Raw genomic sequence first — 24,253 nt, 5'->3', positions numbered from 1 at the left:
AGTCCTCGTCTGGCACAAATTTTGACTGTCGTCAATCCAATAAACAGCTGAACATGGTTCATGTACGCAACTGCGAGTACATTTACTGCACTTTTTGATGAGTGTAGTCGCTGCAATGCCTGTTCGTTCGGACACGTATGCATGTCAGTAATAACACAGACACTGCTATTTTGTGTTCGTTATAATGGTTACACAATGTTCAGAAATACAGCAGCAGTCACTGGCTGTCTCCACTGCGCTCACTACCCTCTAGACACTGCCTAGAACAGGAGCGACCAGAAATTCGGCTCGTGAGCAGTGCCCTGGTACGAGTGCCATAGCGGGCAGCCATGTTGCATATTTTCCCCACCGCCACCGCCATGGCACGCTGTCTCAGCGTGAGGAGAGGGAGGGCGTGAGGTGACGAAGGGATTTGGGAGGGGGGGGGGGGGAGACTGCGAACGCGCCGTAGTCGAACTGGATACAAACTGCAAACGTTTCTCAATAACATAGATAACAAACAAAAAAGTCAGTATTATTTTATTATTATTGGTGCGCTGAAGGCACAATATAATTTTTATCTGGTGCAAACCATAGGCATATGGACAGATGCAGACAGTACCACACACCCTGCACTTGGTTTCCCACGTAATCGGGACTTGTTTAGTTTCATAATTGAAAACATTTCTTCCACACAAATATGTTATTGTTGTGGTCTTCAGTCCTGAGACTGGTTTGATGCAGCTCTCCATGCTACTGTATCCTGTGCAAGCTTCTTCATCTCCAAGTACCCACTGCAGCCTACATCCTTCTGAATCTGCTTAGTGTATTCATCTCTTGGTCTCCCTCTACAATTTTTACCATCCACCCTGCCCTCCAGTAGTAAACTGGTGATCCCTTGATACCTCAGAACATGTCCTACCAACCGATCACTTCTTCTAGTCAAGTTGTGCCACAAACTCCTCTTCTCCCCAATTCTGTTCAATACCTCCTCATTATGTGATCTACCAATCTAATCTTCAGCATTCTTCTGTAGCACCACATTTCGAAAGCTTCTATTCACTTCTTGTCTAAACTATTTATCGTCCATGTTTCACTTCCATACATGGCTACACTCCATACAAATACTTTCAGAAACGACTTCCTGACAGTTAAATCTATACTCGATGTTAACAAATTCCTCTTCTTCAGGAACGCTCTCCTTTCCATTGCCAGTCTACATTTTATAACCTCTCTACTTCGACCATCATCAGTTATTTTGCTCCCCAAATAGCAAAACTGCTTTACTACTTTAATTGTCTCATTTCCTACTCTAATTCCCCCAGCACCACCCGACTTAATTCGACTACATTCCACACACATATATGTTGGTCGAAATATTGTAGCGCTTTGGCAACCTCATTATGAAGATGTTAAAACTCTATCTGAGGAAAGCAATGTAGACGTCCTGCACAGTTTTAACGCAAAAGTATTTGTCGTTAATACGGGGATTACCTTGCAAATCAATCAGTTACATCTGCAAATGCACAGAGGCATTTTAAACTCAAGGCAAAACGATCTCGAAAATAGATGTAAGATAAGTAAATCTCCTCAAAATTCTTAGGAAACTATTTTTATAGTTCTTTCAAGATCACAAACAATTCTTTAAACCTCGCGTTTTGCTTAACTGCAGTGTGCTTAGCGAACTGGACTGTAAGTGTCAGAACGTCACCCTTCCATGGACGCGATTTTCGTATTACATGCATCCCCATCACATCAGAAAGAAGTTGTTTCTCACTTTGCTGTTTCGTACTGTGAGCAGTGTATAGTCTAGCTCACTTAAAATTCGAGCTGTGCCGTCCATTTCGGATGTTCTAATTTTCGCTCCTACTGTCGCAACTGCGTGTGTCTTCAGAAACTTTACCATTCACATCACTGGTTTCTTCACGTGCTGCAAGCTTGCAAATTCAGCACAAAGTGTACAGAACGATGAATGCCCTCTGTCGATCGTTGTAATTTATTCCTCTTGCTCTGTCAAGTAAATGTTTAAATTCAAATGGTATTGTAGTGTCGATTCATAGCAAATTTGCTTATACAACTGCATTATACACTGAAGAGCCAAGGAAACTTGTGCACCTGCCTAATATCGTGTAGGGCCCCCGCGAGCACGCAGAAGTGCCGCAGCACGACGTGGCATGGACTCGACTAATGTCTACAGTAGTGCTGGAGGGAACTGACACCATCAATCCTGCAGGGCTGTACATAAATGCGTAAGATTATGAGGAGATGGAGATCTCTTCTGAACAGCATGTTGCAAGGCATCCCAGATATGTTCAATAATGGTCATGTCTGGGGAGTTTGATGGCCAGAAGAAGCGTTTAAACTCAGAAGAGTCTCCCTAAAGCCACTCTGTAGCAAGTCTGGACGTGTAGGATGCCGCATTGTCATGGTGGAATTGCCCAAGTCCTTCGGAATGCACAGAGGACATGAAAGGATTAAGGTGATCACACAGGATGCTTACGTAAGTGTCGCCTGTTGGAGTCGTATCTAGGCATATCAGGGTTTGTATATCACTCCAGCTGCAGTCGCCCTACACCATTACAAAGCCTCTTCCAACTTCAACAGTCCCCTGCTAACATGCAGGGTGCATGGATTGATGAGGTTGTCTCCATACCAGTACTCGTCCATCCGCTTAATACGATTTGAAACGAGAGTCGTCTGACCAGGCAACATGTTTCCAGTCATCAACAGTCCAAAGTCAGTGTTGACGGGTCCTGGCGAGGCGTAAAGCTTCGTGTCATACTGTCATCAAAGGACCACGAGTGGGCCTTTGGCTCCAAAATCCCATATCGATGATGTTTCGTTGAACAGTTCACACGCCAACACTTGTTAATGGCCAGCATTGAAATCTGCAGCAATTTGAGGGAGAGCTGCACTTCTGTCACGTTGAAAGATTCCCTTTAGTCGTCACTGGTCCTGTTCCTGCAAGATCTTTTTCCGGCTGCAGCAATGTCAGAGATTTGATGTTTTACCAGCTTCCTGATATTCATGGTACACTCGTGAAATGGTCGCATCACTATCTCGGAGACGATGTGTCCCATCGCTTGTGCGCTGAGTATTACACCACTTTCAATCGCACTTAAATCTTGACAGCCTACCATTGTAGCAGTAGTAACCGGTCTTACCTAACCTAACCTAACCTAACTTGCGCCGGACACTTATCTTTTGTGGGCATTGCCGACCGCAGTGCCACATTATGGTTGTTTACATATCTCTCTATTTGAATACGCATGTCTATACCAGTTCCTTTGGCGCTTTTGTGTGGATAATCAGAATTCTCATCCCTCTCTTCCGCTAATTCCATTCATTTTTGAGGGCTTGTGAAAATAGATCACTAGACTGCCTCTTTTGGTGCAAGAAGCCACTGGAACTGTGAATATCCTTCATACCACGAACAAACAGCAAAAGGTAAACACCATCCTTCTGCCGAACTAGAGCTGCGCTGACCCAAAAATGCTACTCGACAGTACTAAATAAAATGTCGCAATGTAACGAGTATTTCTGTGAAGGAGCGAGCAAAAGCTAATACAGGCCGAGCCACTGCCCGCACTGGGCCACTCCACCTGGCCCGCGCGATGTTTGTTACACCGTGGCCGACCCTGAATAATAACCGCACAACCTGTCAGCTACACATCAATTACTATGGATAACAAGAGCACTACATTACTGTGCTGTACAGCACAGCACTAACTAATGACCACCATTCCTCGTCTGTGGCTGTGATTGCAGCCGACTTTTGGACACCAGGATGAGACACTGCCCGCCCTCCGAGTAGGCGATGTATACGTACAGCTTAACCTTAGCCCGCGTTGAATGTCCCAGGTCGCTCCACGTTCCACAGTCCACACTGTCGCTGTTTCCGTCTCGGTTGCTGGCTGCCAACGAACACTGCTAGTTGCGCCAGACGGTCCCGGAGGCGCTAGTGTCGAAGCCTGTGCACAACACTAACACCCGACAGAAAGCTTCACCACAAAGGCACAATCCACCAGCAACCTGTCTTCGTCGCGGGAAATCCAAATGTGCAAATTGCATGGCACATGACCGAGCAAGAATCTGTCCTTTTAATTTTCTCAATATGAGATCATATATCACGATTTTGTCTTCTTCGGTACATTCAGTTCTTTCTTGATGGTATCAAAGTCTCATTCGGAACCTTCCTTTACTTCGCTTCTTGTTTCTCAGCCAGACCTTTCCTGTTCATTATGAGCCATTCTGTAGCATATGGATCTTCGGGTCGAATACTGTGCTTTTCAGCTTGGCACTGATCAACACTTTTCGTCTGATATAAACATTTTTGATAAAGTGATGTAGCACTTCTGTGTGCCTTGACTTAAACACTCCTAGGTATGTAATCTTTTCTAATCAGATGTTGAGGCTCTTCTCCCTTTCTCTGAAATGTTTACCTTAAGAGCTATGAGCACTTCTTCAGCTTTGATACTGTGAAACAAACATCTTCAACTGCAAGCTCTTTGCTTTCCGTGTTTCAGGCAGAGATAGTATGGAACAAAACAAGAAAAAATTGTCTAGTAAACATGCACTCTAAGATGCACAGTTTAAGAGCCATGAGTACTTATTCAATAGAAGACATGTGTTTCAGAGACCGAGCGAGGTGGCGCAGTGGTTATCACACTGGACTCGCATTCGGGAGGACGATGATTCAATCCCGCGTCCGGCCATCCTGATATAGGTTTTCCGTGATTTCCCTAAATCGCTCCAGGCAAATGCCGGGATGGTTCCTGTGAAAGGGCACGGCCGACTCCGTTCCCCATCCTTCCCTAATCCGATGAGACCGATGACCTCGCTGTTTGGTCTCTTCCCTCAAACAACCCAACTCAACACTCTAATGATCTCTTTCGTTTCAGAGAAGCGAAGATGAACAGGTGCTCATAGCTCTTAAGGTCAGCATTTCACAGCCTATGTTTACTAGACTCTTTTGCTTCGAATGATCTTTACTGTCGTATCCATGATATTCACCATTCCTACTGGGTCACCTCGTAGAATTCAGTTTGCTGCAGGAGTCGCATGTTGAGTTATGAATGTGATCATAAACAGTGAGGTGACAAAAGGCGTGGGCTAGCGACATGCACGAACACAGATGGTGGTAGTATCGTGTACACAAGGTATAAAAGGGCAGTGCATTGGCGGAGTTTCATTCGTAGTCAGGTGGTTTATGTGAAAAGGTGTGCGACGTGATTATGGACTCACGGCGGGAAGTAACAGACATTCAAAAATGGTTCAAATGGCTCTGAGCACTATGGGACTTAACATCTGAGGTCATCAGTTCCCTAGAACTTAGAACCACTTAAACCTAACTAACCTAAGGACAGCACACACATCCATGCGCGAGGCAGGATTCGAATCTGCGATTGTCGCGCGGTTCCAGACTAAGTAACAGACATTGAACACGGAATAATAGTTAGGGCTAGACTCTTGGGCTAGGGATGTTCTACTTCGGAAATCGTTAGAGAATTCAGTATTCTGAGATCCACTGTATCAAGAGTGTACGGAGAATACTAAATTTAAGGGATTACGTCTTATCATGTGTCGTCCTTGGCATATGTTAATTTAAGTTAGATTAAGTAGTGTGTAAGCTTATGGACCGAAGACCTCAGCAGTTTGACCCCGTAAAACCTTACCACAAACTTCCAAACTGGAAAGTACCTGACAATAATACAGCTGCCAATCAATTCGCAGATTGCGATATAGTCAAGACGAGACATCAGTCAGAGATTTTCGCTTTGTATTAAGAGAATGGAAGAGGTCTTAAGAGAAAGGAAGAACTGTGTTCAAATCCTCTTTCAGGCTCAGTCTCTCAGACCTTCCATGCTTTCCCTAAACCGCGTGAGCCGAACGTTTGTTCAACTAGCGCTTATCAATCCTCTGTTCTTGTTAAGCTGAGTTGTTGCTCCGTCCACAACGGGGACGAAGAGCATTGTGCGTTAAACTAGAATGCTCCATGTTCCCGGGACTCCTTTCTCACTTACTTACTACATCTGCGACTCGTACTTCCTTTCTAAACTGAGATGACAAAAGTCATTGGGTGGCTCCTAATATCACGTCGGACCCACTTTCGCTCGGTGTGGTAGATGAGCTGCACGTGGCATGGGCTCAACAAGTCGTTGGAAGTGTCTTGCAGAAATACTGAGCCATACTGCCTCTATAGCCTTCCATATTTCTGAAAGTGTTGCGGGTGCAAGATTTTGTACACGAACTGACCTCTCCATTATGTCCCATAAATGTTCAATGGAATTCATGTGGAGCGAACTGAGTGGGCAAATCATTCGCTCGAATTGTCCACAATCTTCTTCAACCAATCGTGAAGAACTGTGACCTAGTGACATGGCATACCGTCATCAATAAAAAATCCATTGTTGTTTGGTAACATGAAGTTCACGAATGGCTGAAAATGCTCTCCAAGTAGCCAAACATAAATACTTCCAATGAATGGTCGGTTCAGTTTGACCAGAGGATCCAGTCTATGTAGCCACCACCAGCTTGCACAGTACCTTGTTGACAACCTAGATCTATGGTTCAAATGGCTCTGAGTACTATGGGACTTAACTTCTGAGGTCATTAATCCCCTAGAACTTAGAACTACTTAAACCTAACTAACCTAAGGACATCACACACGTCCATGCCCGAGGCAGGATTCTAACCTGCTACCGAAGCGGTCGCGTGGTTCCAGACTGTAGCGCCTAGAACCGCTCGGCCACCCCTGCCGGCAAGATCTATGGCTTCAGGGGGCCCGGTCCACACTCGAACCCTACCATCAGCTCTTTCCACCTGAAATCGGGACTCATCTGACCACGCCACTGTTTTCCAGTCGCCTAGGGTCCAATCCCAGGAAAGGCGCTGCAGGCAGTGTCGTGCTGTTAGCAGAGGAACTCCGGTTGGTCGTCTGCTGCCATAGCCCATTAACGCCCGCCACACTGTTTTAACGGGAACGTTCGTCGTATGTCCCACATTGATTTCTGTTGTTATTTCACACAGTGCTGCTTGTCTGTCAACATTGACAGCCCTACACAAACGTCGCTGCTCTCCGTCGTTAGGTGAAGGACGTCGGCCAAACTGCTGAGGTCTTCGGTCCATAAGCTTACACACTACTTAATCTAACTTAAATTAACATATGCCAAGGACGACACATACACTCATCCCCGAGGGAGGACTCGAACCTCCGACGAGGGAACCGCGCGGACCGTGACAATACTGTGCAGTCTTCACGTCTTTCTGCCTATGAATTTCACTCGTCGACTTCCTCTAGTTATTTTTCCATTGACATGTCCCTCTGTTATTGTTTTTAAGAACCCATCATCTCTCAATAGATGGCTAATAACCTGATATTTTCGCTGAATTCCTCTCCTCACTCTTTTAAGTACTTCGTGATTCGTGATCTTATTAGTCCATTTGATTTTCGGGCTGCTCAAGTGACATCACATTTTAAAAGAATTCAGTCTTTTCCTTTTCTCAGTTTCCAGAGTCCATGTCTCGCAGACATACAATGCCCTACTCAAAGCGTGTGCTTACAGAAACCTTTTTCCGATTTGCAGATTGTTACTTTTTGAGGTTAACATTTAAAAAAAAATTGCAGGCACTTTTTGCATGAGCAGTTCTGCTCTTACTTTGTTGTTTCGTCTCTAGTGATCTTGCTTCCTAAAAGAAAATGAGTCATCTTTTCAATAGTTGTCACTTAGATGTACTCAGGCGATGGCTTGTTCTTATTTGCCAGAAACCATAACATTTATTTATGATTCGTTTATTTTCATATTATATACTTTTCTGTGAAAATAAAAATAAAATAATTATATTCTTTTCCATCTCCCACGTGAATCATGGACCTTGCCGTTGGTGGGGAGGCTTGCGTGCCTCTGGGATAGAGATACCAGGTGCAACCACAACGAAGGGGTATCTGTTGAGAGGCCAGACAAACCTGTGGTCCCTGAAGAGGGGCAGCAGCCTTTCCAGAAGTTGCAGTTGTAGAGAGTTTCAAAGGGTGCATTAGGGCCGGCCGCGGTGGTCTAGCGGTTCTAGGCGCTCAGTCCGGAACCGCGAGACTGCTACGGTCGCAGGTTCGATTCCTGCCTCGGGCATGGATGTGTGTGATGTCCTTAGGTTAGTTAGGTTTAAGTAATTCTAAGTTCTAGGGGACTGATGACCACAGATGTTAAGTCCCATAGTGCTCAGAGCCATTTGGTGCATTAGGGAACAATTGACAAGAACATGTGAGATCAACACAGCAGAAGAAGAATGGGTAGATTTGAGGGGTGAAATAGTGAGGAAACAGAGGATCAAGTAGGTAAAAAGATGAGGGCTTGTAGAAATCCTTGGGTAACACAAGAGATACTAAATTTAATTGATGAAAGGAGAAAATATAAAAATGCAGTAAATGAAGCAGGCGAAAAGGAATACAAGTGTCTCAAAAGTGAGATCGACAGGTAGTGCAAAATGGCTAAGCAGGAATGACAAGACGACAAATGTAAGGATCTACATCTACATCTACATGGATGTAGAAGCATATGTCACTAGGGATCAGAAAATTAAAAGGGACATCTCGAGAAGAGAATATAAAGAGCTCAGGTGGGAAACCAATCCTAAGCAAAGAAGGGAAAGCAGAAGCGTGGAAGGAGAATATAGAGGGTCTATACATGGGCGATGTACTTGAGAGTAATATTATGGAAATGGAAGATGATTTAGATGAAGATGAGATGGGAGACATGATACTGAATGAAGAACTTGAAAGAGCACTGAAAGACCTAAATCGAAGCAATGTTTTGGGTGTAGACAACATTCCGTTAGAACTACTGATAGAGTTGGGAGATTTTTCCATCTTGTGAGTGAGTTGTATGGGACAGGCAAAATACCCTCAGACTTCAAGAAAGATATAATCATTCCAATTCCTTAGAAATCATGTGCTGAGAACTGTAAAAATTACAGAACTATCAGTTCAATAAGTCATGGTTGCAAAATACTAATACCGATTCTTTACAGTAGACTGGAAAAATTGGTGGAAGCCGATCTCGGGGAAGATTTGTTTGGATTCTGGAGAAATGTAGGGACACACGAGGCAATACTGACCCTGTGATTTCTCATTGAAGGTAGGTTAAGGAAAGGCAAATCTACGTTTATAACATTTTTGGACTTAGGGAGGGCTTTTGACAATGTTGACTGGAATTCACTCTTTCAAATTTTAAAGGTAGCAGGGGTAAAATACAGGGATCTAAAGTCTATTTACAATTTGTGTAGAAACCAAATGGCTGTTATAGGAGTCGAGGGGCACGAAAGGGAAGCAGTCATTGGGAAGGGAATGAGACAGGGTTGTAGCCTATCCCCGATGTTATTCAATCTGTATATTGGATTAAGTGGTCGCGCGGTTAGAGTCGCAATGTCACGGATTCTGCGGCCGCTCCCGCCTGAGGTTCGAGTCCTCCCTCGGGCTTGAGTGTGCCTGTTGTTCTTAGCATAAGTTAGTTTAAGTAGCGTGTAAGTCTAGGGACCGATGACCTCAGCAGTTAGGTCCCTTTGGAATTCACACACATTTCGAATTGGACTAATTACAGCACTTATTAAGGTGCTTAAACACCCATTCTTCCCATGTCCCTTACGTGTATGGAGCGGGAAGAAGCCCTCATATCCGTTAAATGGGAAGTTTCTTCTGCCAGATACACTGAAGAGCCAAAGAGACTGGTGCACCTGCCTAATATCGTGTAGGCCCCCCGCGAGCACGCAGAAGTGCTGCGACACGACGTGCTATGGACTCGACTAACGTCTGAAGTAGTGATGGAGGGAACTGACACCATGAATCCTGCACGGCTGCCCATAAATTCGTATGAGTAGGAGGGGGCTGGAGATCTCTTCGGACAGCACGTTTCAAGGCATCACAGATGTGCTCAATAATGTTCACGTCTGGGGAGTTTGGTGGCCAGCGGAAATCTTTAAACTCAGAAGAGTGTTCCTGGACCCACTCTGTAACAATTCTGGATATGTGGTGCATCGCACTGCGCTGCTGGAATTGCCCAAGTCCGTCGGAATGCGCAATGGACGTGAATGGATGCAGGTGATCAGATAGGTTGCTTAGGTACGTGACACCTGTGAGAGCCATACCTAGACGTATCAGGAGGCCCATATCACTACAACTGCAGACGCCACAAACCATTACAGATCCTCCACCATCTTGAACAGTCCGCTGCTGACATGCAGGGTCCATAGGTTCATGAGGTTGGCTCCATACTTGTACACGGCCATCCACTCGATACAATTTGAAACTAGATTCGTCTGACCAGGCAACAAGTTTCCATCATCAACAGTTAAATGTCCGTGTTGGCTGGCCCAGGCGAATCGTAAAGCTTCGCGTCGTGCTGTCATCAAGGTTACAAGTTACACGAATGGGCCTTCGGCTCCAGAAGTCCATATCGATGATGTTTCATTGAACTGCTCACACGGCGACACTTGTTAATGGCCCAGCATTGAAATCTGCAGCAATTTGCGGAAGGGTTGTACTTCTGTCACGTTGAACGATTCGATTCAGTCGTCGTTGGTGCCGTTCTTGCAAGTTCATTTTCCGGCCGCAGTGATGTCGGGTATTTGATGTTTTACCGGATTATTGATATTCATCGTACACTCGTGAAATGGTCATACGGGAAAATCTCCACTTCATCACTACCTCGGAGATGCTGTGCCCCATCGCTCGTGCGCCGACTATAATACCACGCTCGAACTCGCTTAAATCTTGATAACCTGCCACTGTAGCAGCAGTAACCGATCTTACAACAGCGCTGTATTCTGCCTGTTTATATGTTTCTGTATTTGAATACGCATGCCTAAACCAGGTTCTTTGGCGCTTCAGTGTACTTCACAGTGGTTTGCAAAATACGCATGAAGATGTATTGGGAGATAACAAAAACATGGATATGCCAAAAATACAACACACTACCATGCCTAATACCGTGTAGGAAACTCGCTGGCTTTCAAAACACCTTCCAGTCGCCTTGGAATGGATAAATAGAGGTTCCGTATGGTTTTCAAGGGAGTCTTATGAAGATGATTTTATACCATTCTTCCTGCAAAATAATGGCTAGTCCAGATAATTATGATGAAAGTGGATAGCGATTACGCAATCTTCTCTCGAAAGTACACAACAAAAGCTCAATAATATTTAGATCTGGCGACTGTGGTGTTCAGGGAAGATTCGATAATTCATCCTCGTGCTCGGAAAACCAATCCTGGACGATGCGAGCTGTGTGAACAGTTGTTCTGTCGCCTTGGTATACAGCCTCTTCATCGGGGAACAAAATTTGTAGCATGGGATGGAACTCGTGAGCCAAAATGGTCACATAACCCTTGGGTGTAATATGACCTTGCAAAGTGGCCCATAGAATAACACGATATGGCTGCCCAAATGATCACTGGACCACTGCCATGTTTCACTCTTGGGATGTAAACTCGGATAGAAGTCATTCGACCAAATGGCTCTCTCCCATTGGTCCACAGCCCAAGTTTTATGGCTCTGTCACCAAACTTTCCTGTTCTAGCATTTGCATCACTGATGAGTGGCTTTGGAGTACCAATTCGCCCTGCATTTCCCTGCTTCTGGAGCTCCATTCGCGTTGTTCTACTGGTGACAAGCTGGGCGAATCCGACATTCGGTTCTGCAGCAAAGTTGTCCTCCTTTCTTTGCTCACAATCCTCTTCAATGACCGTTTGTTACTATCGCTGAACAAACACCTTCGTTGGCGTCGTGACTTGGCAGATGATGTTTATCCACTTTCCCTGTATGCGATGTAAACCTTCGATAAGGCCCCTCTTGAAACATCAAGCAATTCGTCTATCTTGATTACTGAAGCACCCACCATACAAAAGGAAACAGCCTGCCCACGTTCGAATACACTTAGCTCCGACATCTACGAGGGTCTTTCAATAAGTAACTCCCCATATATTTTTTTAAAAAAGACATTAATGTACATACACAAACGTTGTTGTTGGTGCTTCACATTTGATGTTTGTTCTGTGCGCTCATGAAGTTTCGAACCTTTCAGGCAGATGGCAGAGCCGTAGTACAGAGTCAAAATGGCGTCTACATACTACTCACGTTACAAGCAGCGTGAATTCTTGTGTGGAGAGAAAGAAACCGCGGTGAAAATCCATAAACATTTGTGTGCAGTGTATGGCGATGCTGCAGTTGATAGGAGTTCAGTTGGGCGATGGGTAAAGAAAGTTACAGCCTCAGGAAATGCAGAAACAGAGCTCCATGATAAACCACGCTCGGGACGTCCTGTCACAGCCACTGGTCCAGACATGCTAAATCGTGCGGATGCCATTATTCGTGCCGACAGGCGCATCAAAACTCGACAATTCGCTCTACAGTTGTCGGTCGGCGTTAGAAGTACGTCTGCAACGATCGAGACTCTCGGATATTCAAAGAGGTGCTCACGATAGGCTCTGCAAATGTTCACTGCGGACCACAAGATTCAAAGAAAGGCCATGTTATCTGAATTGTTGGAGCTTAAAGATTCTCTACGGGGAACATACTGTGAAGATGACGAGAGTGTCAGTCATACAGTGAAAACATGTCTACGCTTGTAGGACAAGTGCTTTTACCAGCAGGGAGTACATGCTCTTCCACAACATTGGCGTACGGCCATGGAATGGAGACTACTTAGAAAAATAGGACATGTTGATCTATATTGTGTCCGCTCCCGGTAGCTGAGTGGTAAAAAAAAAGTGGTCAGAGCTACAGAATGTCAATCCTAAGGGCCCGGGTTCGACTCCCGGCTGGGTCGGAGATTTTCTCCGCTCAGGGACTGCTGTGTTGTCCTAATCATCATCATTTCAATCCCATCGGCGCACAAGTCACCGAAGTGGCGTCAAATCGAAATACTTGCACCCGGCGAACGGTCTACCTGTCGGCAGGTCCTAGTCACACGACATTATTATTACATCTATACTGTCACCAAATTCTGACTCTTAACGATAAATACGTTCAGGGGAAGAGAATGTGGGTCATTATTTATTGAACGACCCTCGTAATAGAACCTTGCTAATCCATCCCCTGCGGCATCGAGAGGATGGTCGGAAAGCAAAACAGGTCGGATTAGTAGAAGAACACTTATGTTGACCTGCAACATCACAATACAGTACAGTGCTTTTCAATTGGAAATACTGTCTGAAATGTTGATCCATGTGAAAACAGTAACGAAACGAAAGCAATACATCGACGCTGTAAAAAATCTTACATGAAAGTGTAATGTACTGTACTGCCTGTACTGTAAAACGCATCTGTATCATACCGTACGATATTGTTAGTGTGAGTGAGAGTTTTCTAAGTGAATATAGCTCAATACAGTGCAGCACCGACACGAAACTGACTCATTTTGACCAGCAGGAGTTCTTGTAGGGAGCATTTTGTGGTTTAAGCCAGACTCATGAATGTTACACCTTTGATCAGGGAACAGCTTAAGCTCTTTAAGTAAGTTTTCAAATTTTGGAACAAATTCATTGGCTTTAGCCAGCAGACAGCTTATAGCTGGAGTTAATTATATTTCGAATGCCATGTCGTGTTTTCCACTGATATAGCCAAATTTCATTTGCTGCAAACTTCTCATGTTTGTTGTCTCCATTTAATTCTTCGTAAAAAATCAGGACCTTTTCTTTCACGATTGATACAGATGACGGAGTTCTTTTTTTTCCCTCCTGCTCGAGCCACACCCACAAAACACTGTCCAGAATTTCGCTTTTAAACTCCTTCAAAATCTAGCATAATTTCAGTTTGTCAATTATTTAATGTCTGTTAACCCAACCACTATCTTGGTTGCAGTATTTTGAAAAGACTCACCTTTGTCTAACCTTGCAAGTACTTTCAGTTTCTCCACTAAAGACAACGTCACATATTTAAGTTCAATTGATGCCATAATTTAGTTTTCTACACCTTAATACGTAAGAAGAACACTGTCACTTATTGATCGAGTTAGAAACAACTTGTTGTTGTTGTGGTCTTCAGTACAGAGACTGGTTTGATGCAGCTCTCCATGCTACTCTATCCTGTGCAAGCTTCTTCATCTCCCAGTACCTACTGCAACCTACATCCTTCTGAATCTGTTTAGTGTATTCATCTCTTGGTGTCCCTCTACGATTTTTACCTTCCACGCTGCCCTCCAATACCAAATTTGTGATCCCTTGATGCCTCAGAATATGCCCTACAAGCCGATCCCTTCTTCTAATCAAGTTGTGCCACAAACTCCTCTTCTTCTCAATTCTATTCAATACCTCCTCATTAGTTCTGAGATCTGCCCATCTAATCTTCAGCATTCTGCTGTAGCACCACATTTCGAAAGCTTCTATTATCTTCTTGTTTAAACTATTTATCGTCCACATTTCACTTCCATACATGGCTACACTCCATACAACATCTTATTTCATACTAAAACTGATAGAACTATCATGCGTAGCATCGGTCAGCTGCCTACTGATCCACATCGCAGATGATGATTGATGGACAAATCCAAACAAATACCAGGAATGGAATGGCTGGACTAAGTGAGGAGTCGGACCATTCGAGATTCTACTAGAGAGGTTCTATTGTAATGCACTCTCAACTAAGCAGAACAGAGTTGCGACAGCCGCTGACACGTGAAACGTATTGAGGACATAGCACAAGGGCCGTTCGTGGTCAAATACAGGTACAACAGCGCAACCTAGCATATGCATTTAAGTTCAAGCATACATACACTACTGGCTATTAAAATTGCTACACCAAGAAGAAATGCGGTTGATAAACGAGTATTTATTGGACAAATATATTTTGCTAGAAGTGACATGTAATTACATTTTCGCTCAATTTGGGTGCATAGATCCGGAGAAATCAGTACCCAGAACTACCACCTCTGGCCGTAATAACGGCCTTGATACGCCTGGGCATTGAGTGAAACAGAGCTTGGGTGGCGTGTACAGGTACAGCTGCCCATGCAGCTTCAACAGGTTACCACAGTTCATCAAGAGTAGTAACTGGCGTATTATGACCAGTCAGTTGCTCGGCCACCATTGATCAGACGTTTTCAATTGGTGAGAGATCTGGAGAATGTGCTGGCTCGGGCAGCAGTCGAACATTTTCTATATCCAGAAGGGTCCGTACAGGACCTGCAACATGCGGTCGTGCATTATCCTGCTGAAATGTAGGGTTTCGCAGGGATCGAATGAAAGGTAGAGCCACGGGTCGTAACACATCTGAAATGTAACGTCCACTGTTCAAAGTGCCGTCAATGCGAACAAGAGGTGACCGAGACGTGTAACCAATTACACCCCATACCATCACGCCGGGTGATACGCCAGTATGGCGATGACGAATACACGCTTCCAATGTACGTTCACTGCTATGTCGCGAAACACGGATGCGACCATCATGATGCTGTAAACAACATGGATTCATCCGAAAAAATGACGTTTTGCCATTGGTACACCCAGGTTCGTCGTTGAGTACACCATCGCAGGCGCTCCTGTCTGTGATGCAACGTCAAGGTAACTGTAGCCATGGTCTCCGAGCTGATAGTCCATGCTGCTGCAAACGTCGTCGAACTGTTCGTGCAGATGGTTGTTGTTTTGTAAAAGTCCCCATCTGTTAACTCAGGGATCGAGACGTGGCTGCACGATCCGTTACAGCCATGCGGATAAGGTGCCTGTCTTCTCGACTGCTAGTGATACGAGGCCGTGGGATCCAGCACGGCGTTCCGTATTACCCTCCTGAACCCACCGATTTCATATTCAGCTAACAGTCATTGGATCTCGACCAACGCGAGCAGCAATGTCGTTATACGATAAACCGCAGTCGCGATAGGCTACAATCCGACCTTTATCAAAGTCGGAAACGTGACGGTACGCATTTTTCCTCCTTACACGAGGAATCACGACAACGTTTCACCAGGCAACGCCGGTCAACTGCTGTTTGTGTATGAGAAAACGGTTGGAAACTTTCCTGATGTAAGCACGTTGTAGGTGTCGCCACCGGCGCCAGCGTTGTGTGAATGCTCTGAAAAGCTAATCATTTGCGTATCACAGCATCTTCTTCCTGTCGGTTAAATTTCGCGTCTGTAGCACGTGGTGTAGCAATTTTAATGGCCAGTAGTGTTTCCATGTTTTTGGCCAGCCTCTGTATGTTTTTACGTTGCTGAAAAGTAAAAACTGGTGAAAGCAGGCAAAATGAAGGTTTCGCTGAAATTGTATTCTTCTGCTGAACGTGTAATTATGCTGCTCTTCAGCAGCAGAATAATCACCGCACAGCGGCGATTCGACAGTAGATAGCCGAGGCCTCCTCGGCGAACCCACTTGAGGCTGTTGACAACAACGCACTATCTATCGCGAGTAATTGGTGGAAAGTTCGTGAGAGCGATGGAGCAGTTGCGTTGGCTCATAAAAGGAGGCGCGTGGGCTTCGGAGTGAGTCGTCAGCGTTAGAAGTAGCGAGATGAGGGTACTCGGAGTTACGGTCGTGCTCTGTCTTCTGGCGGCGTCTGTGTCTGCCGACCCCGTGAGGGTCAGGCAGCCCAAGGCGGACGACGAGGAATTGGCCTGGTGGCAGACGTCCGTCATCTACCAGATATACCCCCGCTCCTTCAAGGACTCCAATGGCGATGGCGTCGGTGACCTCAGAGGTGAGTGGTGCGGTGGTATATGAAAAAAATTAGTTTTTTTGAATTTTAGTTCTGGTAATAATATTGCGTAAAATTGTAATTTCTTATTTTTGTTGTGGTATTTGATTTAAAGAGAATTGGTTCGCAGGAGAGCTTCTGTAAAGTTTGGAAGGTAGGAGACGAGGTACTGGAAGAAGTAAAGCTGTGAGGAGGGGGCGTGAGTCGTGCTTGGGTAGCTCAGTTGGTAGAGCAATTACCCGCGAAAGGCAAAGGTCCCGAGTTCGAGTCTCGGTCCGGCATACAGTTTTAATCTGACAGAAAGTTTAAGAAATGGTCATCATTAGCACTGGGCTCTGATTTTAGCTATCATGAGACTGTTAAGCGAACTCAATACCACCACAAGCATTTACGGAGACCTTGGTTTTTCCGCGGTGTGTACGTAACAATTTTTGAAACACAACTCGCGACTCACTGCCTTCTACTGTTGAGTTTGCGTGAGTGGCTGCTATTATTAATAAAAATCTACGTATACTACGCGGAATGTTGTAATAAAAAATTAGTTCTGAGGGGGCCTGATGCCAACTCGTTTAATTATGCACCAATTTTAAAACGACAATTAACACCTGAGATATTTCTGTTTTGATGAAAATAATGAATTGCTTTGATTATTTTTCATTAGCAAGGCAAAACTAAGGAGATTGTCATCTGCTGTTAAGCGGCCAATGGAAAATTTACTTTACTCAATGCAACGAAAATATTAATGATTAAAGCTTTAATTTTACTGGCTTTAGAATATTGAATGAGAGAAACAGAGCTCTCTCCTGCATTTACATTTAGTAAATGATTTAATAAGAATAATTGATTTGCCGGCGTAATGGCCGATCTATGCTGCAAGAGAAATGGTGGTCCCCTCCGGAAAACACAGTAAAACAACAAATTTGCACAATATATTGATGCACTAATATGAGAGGTGTGAGCTGTACAAAAAGGAAATGTTATGACATGGAAATTTTATTTATATTATGAATAGTTTTACAGAACTTGCACACTATCATATCCAGCGTACAGTGGCGCCTATCATCCATACCAGAATCAAAGACAAGAGAGTGTGAGTCACATGATACAATGTCTCTGGTCTTTTTTTTATTAACCAACACAGATAAAATACAGAGGGTTCGATATCATTATCTTTAGTTCTCCAGATTTTTCTTCGAAATGTTAATGTTCCTTGCACAAAACACATCGCACTTTACCACTTACAGCGTCACGTGACGAATTATTCATTAGAATACGAAAATGCCATTTGTTTCATTTAATAAATATATATGACGTTCTGCCACAATGGGTAGACATATATTCGTTACGAAGGGATCATGGGCAGTGAGAAACTAATGCTACATATGAAGTGTGATCAAAAACTAATGGGGATTTTCGTTTTTCTGATAGAATCTTTAGTTACACTGATAAGACACGGACGGGGAATCACCCTAGCGAAGGTATGGGCTGCAAATGGGAAAATCCATTGAGGTAAGTGACTTTGACAAAGGGCAGATTACTATTACGGAGAATCTGTGAACGTCTACCTCGAAAGCGGCGGAGCTGGTCGAGTATTCACGTGCTACTGTCGTGAGCATCTGTGAAAAGAGGGAGAAGAAACTTACCACCAGGTGTTAAGTGAGTGGACGTCCACGACTCTTCACAGAACGTGGAGTTCAGAGTTTTGTCTGATAGATGGTAATCTGTGCCATCTCTGCCGAAAGAGCACAGTACTGGTGCCCGCACAAGAATTTTGGAGTACACCTCTCATCGTACATTGTTGAACATGGACCTCTGGAGCACATCACCTCTACGTGTTCAAATGTTTACCGAACGATATGGTTCACATGGCTCTGAGCACTATGGAACTTTACCGAGCGAGGTGGCGCAGTGGTTAGACACTGGACTCGCATTCGGGAGGACGACGGTTCAATCCCGTGTCCGGCCATCCTGATTTAGTTTTCCGTGATTTCGCTCAATCACTCCAGGCAAATTCCGGGATGGTTCCTCTGAAAGGGCACGGCCGACTTCCTTCCCCATCCTTCTCTAATCCGATGAGACCGATGACCTTGCTGTCTGATCGCCTTCTCCAAACAACCCAACCCACTATGGGACTTAACATTGGAGTTCATCGCTCCCCTAGATCTTAGAACTACTTAAACCTAACTAACGTAAGGATATTACACACATCCATGCCCGAGGCAGGATTCGAACTTGCGACCGTAGCCGTCGCTCGGTTCCGGACTGAAGCGCCTAGAACCACTCGGCCACCACGGCCGGCACCAAACGATATCGTTAGTTACGATTGCAGTGGGGACGGGACGTTCTGAATTTAACCGATGATCAATCGAAACGTGTCGGATATTCGGATGAATCACATTTTTGCTACATTAGGTCGATCTTCGTCTCCACAAATACCGTCATCGAGGCGAACGACTGCTCGAAATGCGTAGCGCATCACGGTCGCACGCTGATGGGAGCAGTATTATGCTTCAGGAGACATTCGCCTGCCCCTGCATGGAATCTGCGGAAGGAATCGAAGACACGCTGACAGTTCGAACCACCTGCATTCCTTCATGCTTTATGTCTTCCCCGATGGCGATATCATCTTTCTGCAGTATAATTATCTGCGTCTCGGAGCCAGAAGCGTGCTACAGTGTTGTCAGAAGCATTATAGCGAATTCACCTTGATGTCTCGGCGACCAATCTCGCCTGATGTAAATACTATGGGACTTATCTGGGTCGCCGTAGGGCGGCATAACCGTGTTCTCAAATCAGCGGCTTGTTATTTATGCGAATTACATGACATGTGCGTAGACATCTAATGCCACATATCTCCACAAACCAACCGACAAACTGTCGGAACCCTGATACGCAGAATCAGTGTTGTATTGCGTTCCAAAGACGGACAAACTTGCTATTAAGCAGGTGATGATAAAGTTTTGGCTCTCCAGTGTATTCAACATCAGCATTTTCCCCTTCAAAGTCATCCTCCTTAGACATAATACGCTTGTGACAGCGCTTTTTTCCAATCCTGGAAGCACTTCTGGAACTCCTTTTTCGTTAAGGTGTTGAGCTGCTTCAGCAATTCTGTTTTTATCTCATAAATCGTGCCAAAATGACGTTCTTTCATAGTTCTCCTCAGCCTCGGGAACAGAAAGAAGTCACAGGGGGCCATGTCCGCCGAGTACTGTGGCTGAGGCAACATAATTGCCATAGCACTTGGCCTAGTGACAGTTTTAATACTTACCGGAAGAACGGTCATTCTTTATCTATCCTACAAAGTCAAAATTTATACATTACACACTTATTCCAGCTCAGACAGATTGGGCGCATCGGTTGGTTCTATTACTCCAGGTCTGCGGTGAAACTTATGTGGCATAGACACTATGTGATCAAAAGTATCCGGACACCGGGCTGAAAATGAGTTAAAAGTTAGTGGCGACCTCCCCATCGGTAATGCTGGAATTCAATATGGTGTTGGCGCACCCTTAGCCTTGATAATAGCTTCCACTGTCGCAGGCATACGTTCAATCAGATTCTGGAAGGTTTCTTGGGGAATGGCAGCCCATTCCTCACGGTGTGCTGCACTGAGGAGAGGTATCGATGTCGGTCGGTGAGGCCTGACACTAAGTCCGACTTCCAAAACATCCCAAAAGTATTCTACGGGATTCAGGTCAGGACTGGGTGCAGGTCAGTTCATTACAGGGATGTTATTGTCGTCTAACCACACCACCACAGGCCGTGCATTATGAACAGGTGCTCGATCATATTGAATGATGCAGTCGCCATACTCGAATTGCTCTTCAACAGCGGGAAGCAAGAAGGTGCTCAAAACATCAATGTAGGCCTGTGCTGTGATTCTGCCTCGCAAAACAACAAGGGGTGCAAGCATTCAAAAATGGTTCTAATGGCTCTGAGCACTATGGGACTTAACAGCTGTGGTCATCAGTCCCCTAGAACTTAGAACTACTTAAACCTAACTAACCTAAGGACATCACACACATCCATGCCCGAGGCAGGATTCGAACCTGCGACTGTAGCAGTCGCACGGTTCCGGACTGCGCGCCTAGAACCGCGAGACCACCGCGGCCGGCTGCAAGCGTCCTACATGAAAAATACAACCACACCGTAACACCACCGCCTCTGAATTTTATTGTTGAGACTACACACGCTGGCAGATGACGTACACCGGGCATTCGCCATACCCACACCCTGCCATCGGATCGCCACATTGTGTACCGTGATTCGTCACTCCACACAACGTTTTTCCACTTTTCAATCATTCAATGTTTATGCTGCTTACACCAAGCGAGGCGTCGTTTGGCATTTACCTGCGTGATGTGTGGCTTATGACCAGCCTCTAGGCCATAAAATCCGTTTTCCCACCTCCTGCCTAACTGTCATATTCCTGCAGTCGATCCTGATGAGTTTGAAATTCCTGTGTGATGGTCTGGATAGATATCTGCCTATTACACATTACGACCCTCTTCAACTGTCGGCGGTCTCTGTCAGTCAACAGACGAGGTCGGCCTGCACGCTTTTGTACTGTACGCGTCTCTTCTCGTTTCCACTTCACTATCATATCGGAAGCAGTGTACCTAGGGATATTTAGGAATGTGGAAATCTCACGTACAGACGTATGACACAAGTGACACCTATGCACCAGACCACGTTCGAAGTCCGTGAGTTCAGCGGAGTACCCCATTCTGCTCTCTCACGATGTTTAATGACTACACAGGTCGCTCATATGGAGCACCTGGCAGTAGGTGGCAGCACAATGTGCCTAATATGAAAAACGTATGTTTTGGGGGTGTCCGGATTCTTTTGATCACATAGTGTAAAAGCACCATTTCTTTTTGGGTGATTTCTGAAAAAACACCGAAAATCTATGACTTTTGAGTACAGAAAGTACCAATTGTTGGGATGGCTACTTCTACAATTTCTATTCATAGCAGATCGTCGAAATTTCTGCTATATATTCTAAAGATGATATCCTCAGAGAACTCCGAAAAGTTTTTCGATTTCATTATCTGTTACGAGATCCAGATGATGAAAGTTCCCGAACTTAGGCAGAAAACCGCAAGAGTCGCGTTTTAGCTGTCTTTGCACCGTGGACCGATATTATCTAAATGACTACCCAAAGCACATGGCCCAAATTTTAACTGTATATTCTTTAGACATTCATCTAGAAACGCAATGTTCAAAAATCTGTATCCATTATAAAGATACATCCGAAAACCCATGATTTTGGTGCCAAAAGTACCAGTTGTAGATATGGCCACTTCTGTAATTTCTATTCATGACAAATCGTCGAAATTTTTCCCATATGTTCTTAAGATGACGTTCTAGGGAACCTTGAAACTTTTATTGATATAATTACCGAGATCTAGAGGTTCAAAGTTACAGTACTTATGCACGTAAAATACGCACGAAATATCCCGTCTGAGGCGTAAGTATAGTTTTAACTGACGCAGTGAAGACATGGCAAGAGTTCTGGATCATCGCAAGGTTTCTGAGGTCACAAAACAATGTTTTTAGTGAGCATTTCTTTCACCAATAAGATTATATGACGCGTTGTCTGTGTGTAATAGGCGCTTCACGCCTGTACAGATATGCCCAAAGTGGTACTGCAGTGACAAAAAAGTTCTTAACATGACTAACAATGACTTAAAATGATAGCCAAAATTATATTTTTACGTAATGGAAAGACTGCAAAATCAGTCAAATATTTCTGATGGTGTTTTTCTTAATATGCAAATCATAAGCCGGGAGGTTTCAATGAATTGCAATCGATGAGTAAAATATCCAGAAAAAATTTTAAGCAGACGATTGCGTGTTAACCTTAAATTTGTTGTTTATATGTGTCAAAGTATATAAATGCGACGAAGTACATAAAAAATTGTCAAAATTTCACTGGCTTCTAGAATCCCCTTTACACTGTGTGAATCAACTGAAACCTGCACCGCAAATATTTCTTTAATGGAAAACGTCATCGATATACGGATTTCACAGATTGGAATGGTAGACACGGGTGCGCCTTTGCAGCCCGTATTTATTTTAAAAAGGCCCAAATATTTCAATGAAATAATATCTAACGAAGTATCACGTCTCCGGAGGTGACGTGTTATTAAACGAGGCATGGCCTAGGACAAAAGAAAGACGGAAAAAGGTGAATGCGGGCCGGTGTGGCCTTGCGGTTCTAGGCGCTACAGTCTGGAACCGCGTCACCGCTACGGTCGCAGGTTCGAATCCTGCTTCGGGCATGGATGTGTGTGATGTCCTTAGGTTAGTTAGGTTTAAGTAGTTCTAACTTCTAGGGGACTGATGACCACAGATGTTAAGTCCCATAGTGCTCAGAGCCATTTGAACCATTTGAAAAAACGTGAACGGAGTACGTCTGTGGGGCCTGACACGTAAAGAATAAGTATACCCTCAAAGCCTGTGCTCACAACGATAACTACCTGTGCCAATATAAGCTTTCAGTCTGCCATGTAACGATTGCTGCACACGTTCTAGCATTTCAGCGGAAACTACAGTGTAGGCAGCAGGACTACGCCGTTTCATATAACCTGTAGTTGTTTGAAGTGGTTGACGTCTATTGATATATCTTTCGCCGTGTACGGTGCACTAACGAACGGCATACTTCCTACACTCAGCATGAAGATTGAGCATTGTACAAACAACGCAGTGTAAACAAACGTATCATTGTCGCCTAGCATCTAAGCAGGTAGGAGGTACAGAGGTCGTCTGTAGTTTAACCATGCCTAGACGGTCAATACTCCGGTCCGACCGCGTTCGCTGTCGGTATTTACTGTGTTTACAATACGATAAATCGTAAACTACTTGCGCTAGTTTCCTACAATAAACACCACAGACATGGTAATTTATGCAACTTTTGGGATTTTACTGTCAGTAGACATTGTCTCATTTAAAAATTGGTAACGTCCACGTCTCAGAATCTGAGTGTTCGCTGTACATACGCGCCCTTGCCTACAATTCAGTTCTGTGGAAACCGCGTGTCGATAGTGCCTTCCATATGCGAAATGCACACACCAAAAAAAGTTTTGCATCACCCCGGTTCCCAGAACTCATGACTGTGGGTATTGTATCACAGACACAGTCCATTTGACTGTTCAGAGATGTCACTAAACCCGGCCAAAGATGTAAACAATCATGAATGAGCAGCACCTATTAGATGGAAGGGGTGTGACAGCCGATCAGTTACAGTTATTCCACCAGGAAGGCTCGTGTTGTCTGTAGTTCAACCACCCCTAGACGGTCGATTGCTTTCGCATTGTTACTTTGTGCCAGGAAGGGCTCTCAACAAGGGAAGTGTCCAGGCGTCTCGGAGTGAACAAAAGCAATGTTGTTCGGACATGGAGGAGGTACAGCGAAGCAGAGACTGTCGATGGCACGCCTCACTCAGGCCGTCCAAGGGCCACTACAGCAGTGGGTGACCGCTACCTACGGATTATGGCTCTGAATAACTCTGACAAATGGTTCAAATGGCTCTGAGCACTATGGGACTTGACATCGATGGTCATCAGTCCCCTAGAACTTAGAACTACTTAAACCTAACTAGCC

General features: G+C 44.7%; 1 protein-coding gene across 1 annotated transcript in view; it reads left to right on the top strand.

Moving 5' to 3' along the window:
- Positions 1-16,295: 16,295 nt before the first annotated feature.
- Positions 16,296-24,253, top strand: part of LOC126338025 (maltase 2-like) — a 101,793-nt gene continuing 93,835 nt past the window's right edge. The window contains exon 1 of the mRNA XM_050001519.1: positions 16,296-16,651. Within this exon, the coding sequence (XP_049857476.1) occupies positions 16,465-16,651 (187 nt within the window). The 5' untranslated portion in view covers positions 16,296-16,464. The remainder of the gene's footprint in view (positions 16,652-24,253) is intronic.

The sequence above is a fragment of the Schistocerca gregaria genome, chromosome 1 (genome assembly GCF_023897955.1).
Source record: "Schistocerca gregaria isolate iqSchGreg1 chromosome 1, iqSchGreg1.2, whole genome shotgun sequence".
NCBI classification, from domain to species: domain Eukaryota; kingdom Metazoa; phylum Arthropoda; class Insecta; order Orthoptera; family Acrididae; genus Schistocerca; species Schistocerca gregaria.
The sequence above is the reverse complement of the archived record's forward strand: the minus strand, read 5'-3'. Positions and strand labels throughout refer to the sequence as shown.